Here is a 16,229-nt window from a genome sequence, read left to right as displayed (position 1 = left end):
TAATAAATTACTACTGGGGTTCCTACAAATAAGGTATTTTCATCTCTGCTGTAGTTGCCCTGTAGGATATGCTCCATTTTGGCTCTGCCATGTCTGTGACACAGTAACCTGGTATTGCATTAGAAAAAGCTGCATTAAATTTTCTAGGCAATACCTAAAGCAGTGTAAGTGGCTGTATTTTTTTTTCCACATGGGAGAAATAAAGTTACCTAATTTTACATGGGGTCCTGTATGTTTTTCCTTATGAATAAGTGACCGTTCTGACTAGGGAGACCCTCCAAAGTTTGTATCAGTTAATTGGTTTCATTATACTGATTTCTGGGGGCATTAGATTCAGCCCTGGCTTTCACATTTTAAAAAACTGCCCCACCTGACTCACTGAATAGTTCCAACATAGGCTATGCAAGTTTTACTTTACTCAGACCATAGGACAAAATGAAATCCATCACAACAGTCGGGAATAAAGCACACAAAAACACCAGTGCTTTTTCCTTCAGCTTTGCTACCATGTAACGTGCCTTGGGTGCAGGAGACATTAAAGCATCTACCATAGCATCTACAACTTCACTGCCATTAGTGCTTCCTTCGCTGAGTATGTTGTTGAAAAAGTTTGCCCGCTCTTGAACATACTCCTTGTTGTAAACTGCCTTTTCCTCTTCGCTGAGTTCATTCCAAATCTCTTCGGCATTGACTGGTGGCTGAATTTTTGTAGATTGCGCATAATTTCCTGGCTGAATAATACAGACCTAAAAGCAAGATGTAAAACTTATCAAGATGCAATCAGTCATCCTGAATTCAATTAAATACTATAGTCAGTAAAACAGATCAAACGCTTTCTGCAGACAGATTTCTTCCAGAAAATGCTGCTTTGTTGAAATTTTAACCTTGAAAACTTGACTGAAATAAAATATATTCCCGTGAAATGTTTAAGATTGCAGAGGTGCTTTATTCTGACTTCCTCATTTCGCTCTGATGTTAATGTTCTTGTTTTGACTACTCAGCATACCTTCACAGAATGCAATAGTGCATCTTTGATTTTTACAGAATGCTTAATGGTATAAATGTTTTGACAATACCGAGACAAAGCATTTCAGTATGACTTTGATGTCTCCAAAGTGGCATACTTTGGATTTTTCACTCAGTGATGAATCTTGCAAGGGGTAATATTTTTTCCCCAGTTTGGGACGAAAGGAGATGTCAAAGAAAATTAGAAGATCCTGGGGAAAGAAGTGCTGTTTTCCCCAAGCAGGTGTCATTAAAAGGAAAATAGACCTCGTCAGCCAAGTACAGAGGGGACCAAAGGTCCTGGTCTAGCTCTCACTGGAGTCATTAGCAAATTTCCATAGATTTCTGTGCCTGTACATTTAAATTGAAAACAAAGAAATCCTTTGCTGCTCCGCCTGTTTTCCTTGCATGTGCTGTTGCTGCTGTTCTGACTTCTGGGGAATTTCAGGCTGAATGTTCACAGTATGCAAGCTTTTCCTCAGTTAGCAGCGGGCTTGTTCAAACTATTTGTAGATATGCAACATTAAAAACTCCATGGCATTTAACTGACCTGATTTCTAAAGACTATCTGACAGGCGTTCTCTGGAAAGTCTGTGGTAATATAAAACCTTAATGTCTCCAATCTGCCACCGAGCCCATCTACCAGAGGCTACCACCTGTGTGTCAGTACCAGCACGTGCCTGCCTCTCGGCCTGCACGGCAGTCGGCGCACTGCGTATCATAGAATCACAGAATTGTTTAGGTTGGAAAAGACCTTTAAGATCATCAGTCCAACCATTAGCCTAACACTACGAAGTCCACCACTAAACCAATTAAGGGTAGAGGAAGAATTAATTTCATGTTTCCTGGCTTGATGGCTGGATTATTTTTTAATGAAAGTAAAACTAGAATAGCATCATTAAGGTTGGAAAGGACCTCTAAGAACATCAGTCCAACCATCAACCCAACACCACGGTGCCTACTAAACCATGCCCCAAAGTGCCACGTCTGCCCGTTTTTTGAACGCCTCCAGGGATGGTGACTCCACCACTTCCCTGGGCAGCCTGTTCCAGTGCTGGATTGGTACCGGCGGGGTTGAGGCGCTGCATGCAGAGAGCAGGAAGGGATGTGGGTTAAGCTCCGGCAGAGAGATGGTATGCATAGCTGGGGGCATCTTATGCTGCCTCAGGTAGGTTTGTCACGGGGCATCTTTTGGGGCCCTCCCTTAGGGTGCTATTTTCAAAAGTGTTTAGTATTAGCCAAACTAATGCCGATAGCAAACATCTCATTTATTTTAAACAAAGGAAATTTGAAAACTTCCAGTTTTGGAGCTTTTTGGAAGAGAGAAGGAGAGATGATGGGGTTGTTTTCCCTTCCTTGTTTTTCTGTAGCCTTCTTTCTATTAGAAGACACATACTTTGTTTCCTGTAGGCAGCCAGCTTGCCTGGCCAGAGTTCAGTGGGACGGAGCCATAACTCCATGCGTTCCTTGCCACCTCTGGGTGACTTTCTCCTGAAAGGACAAAGGGAATGACACGGCAGGGGAGGGAGCATAGGGAAGAGGGACTGTGTATTCTGCAGGGTAGGTTCTGAGACAAATGCCAGCCTGTGTCTTGCATACAGTGGGAGACAGAAAAATAAGTCTCACAGATATTTTGGAAATGTTTGTCAGCCTGGCTCACTGTAGTGTGTGCTGGGGCTATTCTGGGGGTGGGGGAGCGAAAAAAAATCCCAAAATGACTGCAGTAGCTAACCTGTTAAACTAAGCTCTTCCATGCATTTGAGATTATCCTCAGCTAATCGGTTCAAATCCTCATCACGCTGTGTGGTATTAGGATGTGTAAAATCACTTGCATTTTATAGCATTTTTTTATTTCTCTGAGAGGGGTAGTTACTAGGTGCATAGCTGTAATTTCTTCCAACACAAAGCTTATGAACAGTGCTGTAGATCTGTGCACGTAAAGAGTACACCAATGTAAATCCTCTAGGGAAGACTTTTGGTGTTTGGGAAAAGTGTTTCAACAGTGGAGCGACTCCAAGAAAAAAGCCTAGTGAAGCTACTTAGTGATCTAAGCTTCAGGTTTGACTATCAGCGTTGCTTAGACAGGGCACTAAGAGCACTCTTAGAGCCTCTTAGGTTAAGAGAATAAAAACATAATTACTCTGCACAGTACTGCCTCTTGCAGTGCAGCTGTTCCCACAAAAAGGAAGGAGCTTTTAAGCACTGATGTTTGTGAGAGAGGAGAGAGAGAAAGAAGCCCTCAGGTAGGTGACAAGCCTTCCTTTTCGCTGCACGTCGCTCACACCTGGGCTCTTTGCTCCTGCAGCCACCCCAGAGAAAGTTTCAGTTACCTGGTAATGTTAGGAGCTCTTCACAGAGCGTGGCACTGCTCAGGCAGGCCCGACTCGGAAAGTTTCTCTACTGTAGAGGATGTGGAGAAAGGGTGGAAGTTGCAGTCTTGGCGTAAAGAGGAGGAGCGCTGTCCCACAGCTGCTCAGAACTGCAAACATCACCAAGGTCCATTTTCTCAGTGATTTCCAGCTCACTGATAAGCCTCAGAGAAACCACCCCTTTCCAAGGGGAAGCTGCACCCATGGATTCAGCTCTGATCTCTATCTTTGTCATGTGGATGCACAGATCTTACTTTGCATGAGATTAGATATTATTTTGCATACGCTTGTTCTTGTTCCCTTGGCCAAAATTTCCACCCCCACGCCATTGTCTGGTATGCTTTGTGCAAGTCGCTTGCTTCTTTCCCCACAAAAAGATGCATTTCAGCTCTGTAGGAAGTTTCAGGAGTGAAACTTCTCTCTTTCTCATCTGAAAAATCAATGTTAGAAATACCAGGGAGTTTCACACAACAACTGCTCGTTACATCACTTACCTGGACACCAAACTTCTTCATCTCCAGTCTTAGAGCATCAGAGAATCTTTCAATAGCAGCCTTGGTCATAGAATAAATGCCATTTCCCAGAGCAAAATAGGCAATAATACTGGACATGAAAACAATACGTCCTGGAAAGAAAATGGTGCAAATAACATAACTTCACTCTCAGTCTTTAGCATAGGATTGATTTACCCGAGTCTTCTGAACTGCTAATAAGGTGGTATTTAGCATGATGCTGTTTTACTACATAGCATGCCAAAGCTGGGCTGTGTAAGTGTGCAGTCCCAGCACAGAAGTGCACTCAGCTCTGTTAAGCAGAGAACTTCACACAAAAATCTTCCTTCCATCTAGTGACAGATGCTGGACTAAACAAAGCGTAACACATTCCCAATGTGCTGCCTACTCCTTTCGAGTCTGAGACAGGATGAAAGAGATGGAAACAAAGCAGTCCCCTGAAAACTTTAGAGTGAAAAATAGTAGTAAAAGACTATACTAGTAATAGGAGAAGGACTGCAGAGGAGAGGAGCAGATGATTTTCCCTGCGGTGGACATATGACTACTAATACCACTTTTTCTGCGCTAATGATGTCTCTGCACTGAGACTTGGCTTACAACTGTGCATATAAAGTCAAAATCAGACTGTACAGTGATAAGCTTCACCAGAGAAGGGTGACTTGACAAAATGTGTGCAGCCTTACACTGCCTTGCTGTGATTTCCCTGATCTGTGCTGCTTTTTCCCCCCCTTTATAACTCTTGTCGAGTACAGGCATGCCTTAAATAGCAGAGATTTTCTGATTTGAGGCACTGGGCTGTCATTCACTTCCATTGTTTACTTGTAAACTTCTATCACATCGTTATACGGTAGAGTAAGAAATGTGTGAATGTGGGTCTAGAAATACCAGAGATGAGAGAGAAGATGGCCTTGTTGCTAACAATACAGAGAACATAGTTGCATTCCTATTGCTGCCACAGATGCAGATAACATCTGGGCCCAGATCTGTCCAAATTACATAGGCTTGTAGGATATCAAAAGGGTATCATGGGAATGCAGTGACATCTGTCATTCTGAATTAGGTTCCATGCCTTCCTACACAGCATCTGGAATAAATCTTACGTACAATAATGGGAGAACAACTACCAGCTTGCTGATCAAGATGCTACATCAGCTGGCCTGGCCATCTGGAAAAGTTACAGGGAAATGTTGCTCCTCTCAGAGTAGGATGCTTAATTCTAGGCTGGAGGGCAATACCTCCCTTTACAAGTATTAAAAATCGTGAAGTTTTTCTTGGAACAGGTGCTCATCTTAAAACGGCAGTAAGCCCCTTCTTTCAGAAAACAGCTACTGGGTAAGTAATGGTAGGATGACCTCTGCCTCCTTCATCTAAGTGATTTGGGGCACACCCCCAGGGACACATCATTTAACATCTCTCTTTGCCTAAGGTAACTGAAAATCAGCTTTCCCAGGAGAATGCTCCAACATCCATAATTCAAGCTTTTCATTTGGAGAGGCCACTTGCTGCCCCCCAAAACACGAGCTTTCGCTGTCCTGGCTGTTCCTGCAAGGAAGGAGATGGGAAACCTCGGATGCTTCCTAGAAGTGCCCTGGCCTCCTCTCCTACATAGATGGGATTGAAAATGGAGTGTGGGCAAGGCAGCATTGACAGCCAGGAGTAAGATGCAGAGCGCTCTTTTGAGATAAGGTACTATGTATGTGCAGCCATCCAGACCCAAATCCTCTAAAAGTTTATGCATGTGCTTAATATCATAGACACAATTAGTCCCTTTCGCTTCAAAGTAACCCCTTGCAATTCAGGAAGTTGGACAAATGCCTTTATTGGATCAACATCACAGAGTTTAGCAGTAGGCAGGACATCACAGAAAAAAAGTGATGCCTCCCCGTGTAGTGGCCACATAACACATCTGTTGTTTCGCACTGAGTATATGCAATAGCACATTCCTTTACAAAAACACATCCAGTTTGCAGTATTTAAAAGTTTCTTTCTTCTTGCATCAAAATATCATCAACCGAAGGCAACCAAGCAGAAAGAAGCACAGTAGCAAAAAAGGCTTTTATGTTGCTTTTATCTTACCAACATTTTGTGTAACAGACATCTGGGGCTTCCAGGTGAAACCTAGCCCTTACTGTGCGTGATGCTGTAAACACACAGAACACATCCTCACCTTAAAGAGCTTACAACTGAAAACAGACAAGCTAAGCAAAAGAGGGAGGAAGGAGAAGGGTATCTTTGTTTCCCAAATATAGATAGGGACAGGTAGGGAACAAACTGCAAAGCAGTTGAGACATGCTGCAATGCTGTAGAGGGCCACTTGAACAATTTCTTCTCAGAAGAAAGGATAAAGCCCACACGTATGGAGGGCTGTGCAAACGCATTTATCCCATTCGATACCCAGGCATCTCTGCACAGCACTGTTTCATGTACTTGAAGTTTCCTGCCCAAGGTCATAGAGAGGATCTTGCTAGGCCTGAAACTGGAAGCTGGGTGTCCCTAGTTCATCTCTGTAGGATCATCCTTCCTCTCTCAATTGCCAAACAGTAAAATAGTAAAGCCTAAATAATAAAGTTAAGCAGGAGTTTATTGGATCTTTGTGTCTTCTGATTGTCAGTGCTTACAAAGTCTTGCCTGGGCTTAATGATCTACTGTAAGCATTTTTTTCTCTCTTTTTTGAGTCAAACACTTGAGTTAATTCATTTTCTGCAAATACCTTTTTTTTCCTATGTATTGTAATGACAGAATCTTTAAGGGTATTTTTTTCCCCTTATGACTTTACCCTCTTTTCAGGATCAAGTTGCTCTTTCAGGCCACACAGGAGGCAGCTGTCATTTCAGTTCAATGAGAGACAATTAAAGCTTCTTTTATAGATGCTACATTACCCTGATTATAGTAAGCTAATTATTCTACCACTCTAAATAACAGTGGATTAGCATTACCCTTGTATTTCCTGAGAAGGGGAAGAAATGCCAGGGTTGTCCTGATGCTCCCAAGGAGATTCACATCTGCAAATTTTTCATATTTCTCCATAGACAGCCACCCTGTCTCGCCAAATGTTGATACTCCTGCATTGTTGACAAGCCCCCAGAAACCTATGGAAGAGAAAAGTCTCAACAAGCATTTTTCACCGTAAAACCACCACCATTAGGTGACGCAACACTAGTGACTTGAACCCTTGGAAACAACTTTTTAATTGTGTTATCTTTTTGTCTTTTCCACTTATAAGTGCAGGCATGTTTTGTTTAACGAAGCAATGTAATTGTGGCCATTACCTGGACTATATAAGTCTCAGTGCTATTTAATAATCACTCACTTTATAGCCATCTTAAGTTATTTATGAATAACATGATCTAGGAGACTACATCTTACTGCAAATGCGGTGTACCATGATATTTTAATTACTGTAATCCCACTATGTGCTATGAGCAGCTTTGTGAAAATTATATTAAACAGTCTAAAGGCTAAGGGGTAATATTTTCAAAGTGCCTGACTAATTTAGGAGCCTAAGTCTTGGTTCCTTTTCCAAGATTTGAGCTTCAATTCCTTCTGAAATCAGCCAGAATCAGGTACATGGGTGCAGCATTGGGTGGAGTAATCAAGTAAGGTCAATGGCTACGGTAATTTTTTTTATTATTTTGTACTCTTGGAGAACTCTATTCCGCACATAACAACAGTTTTTGGTGCTAAGGAGCCCAGCGCCCTGAAACGCAGCACGATTCCAGTGTTCACAAGCAGAAATTTATTGGCAGCAAAGCTTGTTCTGACACAACTCGCTGCCAGAAAGTGAAAGCCCTTTAGCCCAAAGCCACAGAACGGTTCATGTGAGCGCTGTGCAGTGCTAACAACCTCAACTGTTGGAAATGCTTTTTCGTTCAAGTGTAGAGTGCTCGCAGTTTGGAGCTGACGTGCTGACTAAAGGCTGATTAAGCCGTGCTGACTTGTTCTTGCCTTCAGAGCACGTATCTGTAGATGTACGGTAAAGCTGTGAGTGACACGCTGCTTTTGAAAACATTCTCATTTCTGTCCTCAAATCCTGACTGAGGGTATTTCTAGGGTGACCAGCAGTGTAACTAAGAAGTACATAGTAGCCTGGCTCGCACTGAAATAGCTAAGTTTGCAGCCCATCTCTGGCCAGCCTTGACAATTCTACTTATGCTTTTTTTTTTTTTTTTTTTTTTTTTTAAGATTTCTTGCACATGTCTGAGGCAAATGATAGCTTTGTCACACCTTCTAGCGGATCTCCAAGCCTAGGTTTCTGGTGAGGCAGAGTGGGTAACAGTGCCTCTCTTCCTTCCTCTGCACACAGGGTCTGGAGCATGGGTGCGATGCCCATCCAGCTGTAGCCTCCTGTACTCGTGGTGGCAAAGCTGTTCTCAGGGGTCCTTTGGTCACCCTGGTGAAGGTGCTGTAGAAACCCTTGGGCTGAACTCTTTTTCTTTCTGATCTTCTCTGACAAAGCTACTGCGATGATTTCATGGTATCGTGGTCCTTCCAGACCCCTGCCAAGAACTGCTAATCCAGGATTTCATTCACAACGATACTTAAAGGTGAAACAGTTTTTTGAATTAGTTTGTAAAGCAGACCTCTGTAAGCTTTTCTAACATGTTAGAAACAGAGAAACAAATATTTGTAAAAATACTTTGTTTTGTAAACAATATTACATAATGAAGTTGGTGTTTAAACAGAGAAAGAAACAAAGTTCAGTGCATGTCTCATTTGCAGAGCAAACACTCAAACTCAGCAATTTAGCACACAGAACTTGTAACTTGTGTGATCAAAGAGAATAAATCATTATTCAGCAGTCTGTCACACAGCAATCCTTGACACTGGACCTCTCATAACTTTAGATACAGACCGGCTGCTGTCCGAGTAATGCGGCAGTTTCCCGTGTACTCACCTCTTTTCTACTGCCCCAAATGTTAGTGGACAGAGGAGAGGAAATGGACCAAAAAATTGGCCACTGGAATTAGGCACCCTCGACTTCCTTCTTCTTCCTGCCGTTGCCCTGTTGCTCCAGGCCTTTCCATCATTCTGTGGCTTTATTTCTCCTTCTTAAAATGGAACTAGCCCCATGGGACACTGACCTCCTTGTAAAACGCTTCAAGATCAATGGATTAGAGAGACCTCTGTAAAAGCTAATTATCAATATTTTTGTACTTGCACATGATCTGATCTGCAGATGGGCTGAGTAGCTGCACACCCCATCTGTTTCTACTTAAGGCTGGAGGTGTCTGTACTCAGGTTTATTTTTACATAACCTAACTCTTAACACAGACTAAAGCCTGGCATCACTGTAAAAGCTGTTCCCTGATCTTCTCAGCTTTACCTTTTCTAATTAAAAAAAAAAAAAAGTCATTTTGCTTCCGCCACTGCATCCTGCACAGCAGAGCAAGAATACTTGCTCCACATATCCCTGAATTCATTAGGGCTTCAGAAATACAGCCATTAAACTTTAGACAACGGATTTCTCTAAACTGAAACTAAAACTCTAAATTCTGAAACACAGAATTTAGCTTGCAAGGCTTAAGGTTTCTCTCCAGCCATTTGCCTCACGCACTTCAAGGATTCCAGGTGAAGCCAGCCTGTGTGTACAAACAGGCAGAGATCACAGAATAATGGCTTCTTTCGGTGCTGTGGCCAAATCAAAAGTCAAGAGGAGAAAAACTGGCTTGAGTTAAACTGAAACAGACTTTTCCAAAGAGAAGATACAGTAAAACATAAAAAGATTTTGCCCAGGGTCAGCTCAAAACGTTTTGTTTGCCCTCAAGCGAAAGAATTGTTTCATAGAAGATTTTGGCATTCCCGAATGGGAAATGTTCTAATATTTTCCACAAATTTTCCTGCTGCTTTGTTGGGTTGAATCAATTCACAAAATTCTACCCAAATAGCGAACAGTTCATTATCTCCTTATGCCACTTTTTCAGAAAATTTCCTACCTCCTGAGAAACAACCTGCCTAGCTGTGTACTCAGGGTACTTGAATCTGCTTTGGTCTTCCTTGCCTGAAATGTTTGTGGTAAAAATTAGTGCTATAAGCGTGCATACGAAATATATTGTATATTTGCTTAGACAATGCAGCTCAGGTAACCTGGGAAAGACAGTCCTTAGATGGAAATCTAGGACAAGGCACAAGTAAGAATAGAACAGCAGAAGGAGAAAGACATTGCATTTCCTCAGCGTGTCCATGCATAGACACATTAGGAAAAAGCAGCTGATGTTTGATCTGGAAGGGAAAAATTACTCCGACTGTCAAAACAGAGCTCAGTGCAAGCACAGTTTAGGAAGAGGGGTGTTAGACTATGCTACGGCAGGCAGAGAGTAAATATAGAAAGCAGAACTGGATGTCAAAGAGATTTTCACTGATCTCTGTGTTGGGAAAATGGATCTTTAGGAGAAAGATTAAAAGATATAGCAGGGGATCTAAAGAATCACTTTAGGAAACCCAACCTAAGATTAGTGAGGCTTTCAGGAGAAAAACACTAGCTCTCACATAACCGCCCAGATAATCTCTACTTCAAGGCTCGTTGACCAAAAGGCACATATCCAAAGTCCATATTTAGGCCCAAAAGATGCCTGATGTTTTTCCAGAATGTCTTAAAAGTACTCTTCCTATTCAAGTCAATCAAGCTGTGCACCTGCAAAACCTTTTGAAAATCAGGCCGTTTCTATGTACGTGCCTACACACAGATAGTATCTGAATTTGGCCAGATTTTCTAAACTCGAACATGTATTCTTGGCATCACTGATCTTTGGAGTTTCTCATCTAAACCTGAGCCCATGCAAAAATGACAGCCTCTTTCCTGAAAGATTCCAATCCAATCCTAAAGGAAACCACCCAAAGGAAGGAGAGTGTGATTTGCCGTATTCCAGACGTAGAAAGGGAACGGGCCAATCTGTCTGTGGCAATGCAGGCTGTTCGTGGTAACAGGTCAGCTGAGCCTCCTGAGTTTCAGACACATACCATCCTTTGCTCGGAATGTTATGCTGTGGTTGTCTTCATTGCGAGGGTGAGTCTATTTGAATAGGAAGTCTGGGCTAAACTACGGTACCATGGGCCTACTGAGTGGATTCCGTGAATAGGAAATCTTAATTAAGTGGAGGAGAGTATTTAATAACTTTGGAGTAGGAGGTAAGACAAAAACTAATATCTCTCCCTTCCAGCTAGCTACATGTCACCCACTCACAAGAGTCAAGGAGAGGAGGAGAAATTCCTGTTTTAAACTGGAGCAGCAAATCAGAAAAGAGGTTTTCTGTAGAGCTTAAGGGAGTTGCAAATCAACATGCTCCAAAGTCCCAGTCTGCTTCATGTTGGTTTTAATGTGCAAGAAGTTTCTTCTTTTTAAGCAAGAAAGGACTTTCAATATTTTAGAAAGTCATCTTCAGGGCTGCACAAGCCATAAAAACAAAAAAGCATCAGAGCCAGAAGATTTTTGTGGAGGGACAGTTAGTTAGCTCTAGAGAATGAGCTATGTACCATGGAAACTGATTTGCTATCCTTTTCAGACTGACATAATTTCACAGTCTGGAATAGAACAAATACTTACAAGGAAACAAACTATGAAGTGGCAGAACGTCCAGCTAGGTGTGTTACCAGTAGTTTGGATTTCTACACTTGCATAACAGAGAGAGAGAGAAGGCAAGGTGGAGCTTGAGTTAGTTATCTCATGGTTACAGCGTAACTAGAAGGGCTAGGGAGTACTGTGCTTTATTCCTGAGATTTAGTTGTACATTTTACACTATAGTCTACTTAAAGCAGAATTGATCCTGGGCACAGGAAAATACCAGAGCACGGTAGTCCTCCATCCTGGATGACTTCCCTTGCAACCAGCAACTGCTGAGCGAGGCTTCTTGGATTCGTTCTCCCCAGACCCAGGAATTTCTCATGCCTCTCCACGCAGTGAGCCGAGTCGGTGGGAGAGTGCGACCCTCACATCCAGTGGAGTCCACGATTAGGTTAGGTTTTTCATTGGGACTCTAGGCAAAAAATACAGGCTTTACAGTGTAGACCTACAGCCTGTTCAACTTGGGTCTAGGTTTGAAGCAACTAAAATCTGCTGAAGAACAAGATTCAGGAGGGACTTGAGCTCTCTCAGCCTCTGTTCATTGCCAGCTTCTAGTCTGGAGAGCCCTCCGTTGTAGACTGTACACTCTTCAGGACAGGGATTCTCTTCCTTTCTCTTACTTTGTCCATATATTGGGTCTGACACAATGGAGTATGTAATGCTGACCAGGCTCAATAGGCTTTATGGAACTACAAGCAGAAACAGGAGCATTCTGCAACTTTGAAAGGAGGAAAATAGTGTATAGAGATGTAATAAATGCAAGAAAACGTGTATTTTCATCAACTACAAGAAAAGATTTAAGATAAAGGACAAAATTTTGGCTTATCAGTCAGATTAAGATGACTTGGAAGACAGCATATCTGCCAATGTCTGACATTCAAAAAAGTCATACTTGCCTGAGAGGCACAGTCCATGGAAAGGAGGATACTGTAACCACAAAGAATACATATTTAATCTTTACCAGGATTTACTCTGAGCTATTTAAACATAGCATGCAAAAAGCAATCGTTGTTTAACTGCTTTCTCATTGTTTTGGTGCATCTCCTGGGGTTTTAGTTTGGAATGCATCGCCTTTTAATACTTACCATTAAACCTGAAGATTGCTGAAGTGGTTTCTTTTTGACCTTTTTTGGAACGATACGGGAGCGTTTTAGTGATCTGAATTCCTAAGTCCAACACGCTGGTGTGACGTACGTAAAATCTTTGGTACCTGAGTGAAACTGATTATAGCAAAAATGGCATCACGTGCAGAGAGGGAACAAGCCCTAAGCAAACGCCTAGTGATTCCCGGAGATAGATGCCTCTTCTCAGTTTCTACAGGGACTTGATGAATAGAATTATCCTGTTCTGACGGAGGGGGAAGGAGAGACAGAGACAGAACCATCCAACTGTACTTACCAGCTAAAAAGGACATCCAGAACACTGCCAGTAACTGTTTTAAAGGTGGATGTTTTCACAGCTTTTTAAGTAAGATAATCTGATCTACTATAACCTTTCAGCACAACCCTAGATTTCTACATCAGTTTGAACTGTTTGTGGAAAAACCAAAAGCAAATTTTCTGTCTGTCCAACGCTTATTTAAAACAGTCTACCAGACTCACCACCTGCTCTTTGTTCTCCTTACTATAAGTGTCCGACATGTACTTGATTTTCAGTTTGGTCAGTCTCCTGGTGGAGGCTGTGGATGCTGCTGTCTGTGACCCTCCAAGGAAAATGTCCTAAGGTTTCACTACGGAGAGTTCCTGAACTGGTGGGACACCGAGGCGCGTGCTCCACTGCCCACCCTTTGGGAACCTTTGATAAAATGTTCTGTGCAGTCACATACTTTTCTCATCTTCTAGCTACTTTCAGAACACAAATGCAATTACAGATGGTTCAGAATTCTCTTTCCTAATGAGAAAGAATTTCATTTAAAAAAATCCTTGACCCGAATGTAAAAAAAATCACGATTCCTATCTTTAACGAATAAATTGGTTAATATGAGAGCTAAGCTTCAGTCGAATCGTTAAACTGAAATTGTTTTCATAGATTTAAAATACCAAAGAAAACAACACATCTATTTTCAGAGGTGCCAAGAAGGAAGACTCCTACTGAAGTCTTTTGCTTAAAGATTCTACATAAGTAGAGTATCCTCACAGCTTCGTTACATTTGAGATAAAAATATTTGTGTCCCTATATTTTAATGAATTATGAAGAAGATTTGTGGCATTCACTCCATTAATATCAGACATTAAAATAACTCTTTTGCTCCTTTTTATTTAGGAGGAAGATTACTTGATAATTGGGAGTTTTCCCAAGTGGCATATGTGCTATCTGGATCTATAAGACTACATTTTCTTTTCTGCCTTTGCAGCGTACCCTCAAAACGCTGCAGCAGAAGAGCTGACTGACAACGGGAAAAGGTTTCATAAACCGCGCTGGCTGTCTGTGCATGCCCAGCCCTGTGTTACGGGTGTAAGGGCCTGACTGACAACCCAGGAAAACCACTGCCTGCGCGCACGCCGCATTCCCCACCAGCTGCGCTCCGGCCTCTTCCCTGGCCCCTCCAGCAAGCCCCGATGTCTCACAGCGTGATTTGCCTTGATCCGAAGGCGCGTCCGCACGCCCATGAGCGGCAAGGACAATCAGCAAGTTAGTGCTGAACTGTGGACCCAAGAGTCTACGTGGCAGCATGAACGTGACCATTGCATAAGCTGCCAGAATGACAGGATAAATTATCTGTAACCCAGAGTTTCAGGTGACCCGGTCCCCATCGAGCCTATAAGGGCTTTTGCGAGTCATCCGCGTTGTTTCTGCAGCTCAAGAACGAGCCCGAGAGGGGAAGGCTCTGCCTCTTAATCAGATAAGGTCAAGATCAACCATAAATACATGGACTTAATGAGCGGCGTCTAGGCTTTTTCTTACTCCACTTCTCCTTTCATCCCCTTCCTGACGTGCTAATGAAGCAGGCAGGCAGAGGCCTTGCATTATCGTTCTGCGTGCTTTATTCTCCGCTTATACTCCCTGCGTGAGCACAAAGCGTTTGTAATTCCGAGGGAATCTTCCTTCCGAGGCCAAGTAAGCCTGCGCTGCGCCAAGTGCATCCCCCAGTATGACGCTGGGTGACTCTCGCCCTGCAGCCTGAGTGGGAAAGGAGGTAACTGCGCTCCTACCACCCACGCCCTGTCAGGTGTTCTGAGGGGATAACACAGGATTTAGGTTGTCTGCAATTACTCTGCAAGCTCAAGTCTATCCATTCTCCTGGCCGCGCGCTCCCTGTAGGGCGTATAATTGACAGGTTTCCTTTTAAGTAACCCATCCATGGACTAGCTTGACAAATCTCAAGTTGTACCGAGAAGCAGCTGGTTCGGTTATGGCACGGCTGCTGCCTGCAACGCACTTCCTTTATTTATTCCCCCTTTCACAAATCACACCTAGAGATACATCACCTTCCCACCGCCTCCTGTGCGTGCACACTTGTTCTCCTCCGCTTTCCCTGCGGCTTCCTCCTGTCGGGTACCTGCAGAGGCATCCCGGGAGCAGGCACCCGGGGAGCCCCGCGCTCGGGGATTTCCTCTTTGGGGAGAAAGGCGACGCTCACCCATGGCGCCCTGAAGAGCGCACCCACTTTCCGCTGTCGGCATCTTTGGACAGGCCGCAGGTTGCACACCGCTTCGCTAAGCACCGACGCGCTTTTCGTGCAGAACATCGCTGCTGTTGCTGACAGCGGTAGCTGCGGCTGGCGCCGTTACCAACAGGCTCCCCGGCTGACCCTCCCGGGCGGCTCCCGCCAGCAGCCCCGCAAGTCCCGGGCGAAGCCAGGGGAGGTTTTTGGGGCTCCGTACCCGCCGGTCCTGCCTTCCCCACCCACCGCTCGCCCTGCCCGGGCTGGGGCTGGGGAGAGCGGTCCCCGCGGCCGCCCCGCTCGCCTGGCCTGGCCTGGCCTGGCCTCACCTCGCTCGGGCAGGTGGCTGAGCACCAGCTCCTTGGCGGCCAGCACGTCGCGGTCGCGGGTGACATCGAGCCGCAGGACGCGCAGGCGGCCGGGGCCGGGGCCGGGGCCGGCCTCCCGCTGCAGCCGCCGCGCCCCCTCGCCGGCGGGGCAGAGGCAGCCGGCGAAAACGGTGAAGCCCAGGCGGTGGAGGCGGAGGGCCAGGAGGTGCCCGAAGCCGCTGTCGCAGCCGGTGATGAGCACGGCCCGGCCGGCCGGCTCCAGCGCTGCCGCCCCGCGCCGCCACAGCCGCGCCAGCGGCCGCAGGAGGAGGAGGAGGAGGAGGAGGAGGAGAGGGGCCGCGGCCCACATGCTGCCCGCGCCGCCGTGCGCCGTGTGGGCGGGCGGGAGGGAGGGAGGCCACGGGAGAGCCATCCCCCCCGCCACCCCCTCCCCGGGCCTTGGCGGCCCGCAGGCACCGCCCCCCCCCCCCCCCCCCGCGGGCTGGCGGCGGGCCCGGGCCCGGCTGCGGCCCCTGCGAGCGGCGCTGGGGAGGAAGATGGGGAGGAAGGCTGCCGTCCTCGTAAAGCCTCTGGCTTTGGGGCAGGCTGTGTCATAGGATCATAGAATCGTTGAGGTTGGAAAAGACCTTGAAGATCATCCAGTCCAACCATTAACCTAACACTACCAAGTCCACCGCTAAACCAACTAAGGGTAGAGTCATAACTTCATGTTTCCTGGCTTGGTGGCTGGATTATTTTTTAATGAAAGTAAAAACTAGGAATCATTAAGGTTGGAAAGGATCTCTAAGATCACCAGTCCAACCCTCAACATGGTTGATGCATAGAATCATAGAATGCTTTGGGTTGGAAGGG

At 44.9% G+C, this 16,229-nt stretch overlaps 1 protein-coding gene across 1 annotated transcript; it reads right to left on the bottom strand.

Annotated features, from left to right (window-relative positions):
• Positions 1–398: 398 nt before the first annotated feature.
• LOC104026669 (D-beta-hydroxybutyrate dehydrogenase, mitochondrial) lies at positions 399–15,726 on the bottom strand. Its single transcript, XM_075708475.1, has 4 exons — positions 15,378–15,726; positions 6,823–6,975; positions 3,869–3,999; positions 399–746 (listed from the first exon to the last, which is right to left on the bottom strand). The coding sequence occupies exons 1-4, from the start codon at positions 15,724–15,726 to the stop codon at positions 399–401; spliced, it is 981 nt and encodes a 326-aa protein (XP_075564590.1).
• Between the last annotated feature and the right edge of the window lie 503 nt (positions 15,727–16,229).

The sequence above is a fragment of the Pelecanus crispus genome, chromosome 3 (genome assembly GCF_030463565.1).
Source record: "Pelecanus crispus isolate bPelCri1 chromosome 3, bPelCri1.pri, whole genome shotgun sequence".
In the NCBI taxonomy this organism is placed as follows: domain Eukaryota; kingdom Metazoa; phylum Chordata; class Aves; order Pelecaniformes; family Pelecanidae; genus Pelecanus; species Pelecanus crispus.
This window is presented reverse-complemented; position numbering and strand designations above follow the sequence as displayed.

Bases quoted from the DNA above. Each gene is read 5' to 3' on its own strand.
- LOC104026669 (XM_075708475.1), bottom strand. From the start codon at position 15,726: ATGTGGGCCGCGGCCCCTCTCCTCCTCCTCCTCCTCCTCCTCCTCCTG. The intron at 6,976-15,377 runs GTGAGGCCAGGC...TCTCTTCCATAG, and splicing joins CAGCCACCTGCCCGAGCGAG to GTTTCTGGGGGCTTGTCAAC. The intron at 4,000-6,822 runs GTAATGCTAATC...TTTTCTTTCCAG, and splicing joins CCTTCTCAGGAAATACAAGG to GACGTATTGTTTTCATGTCC.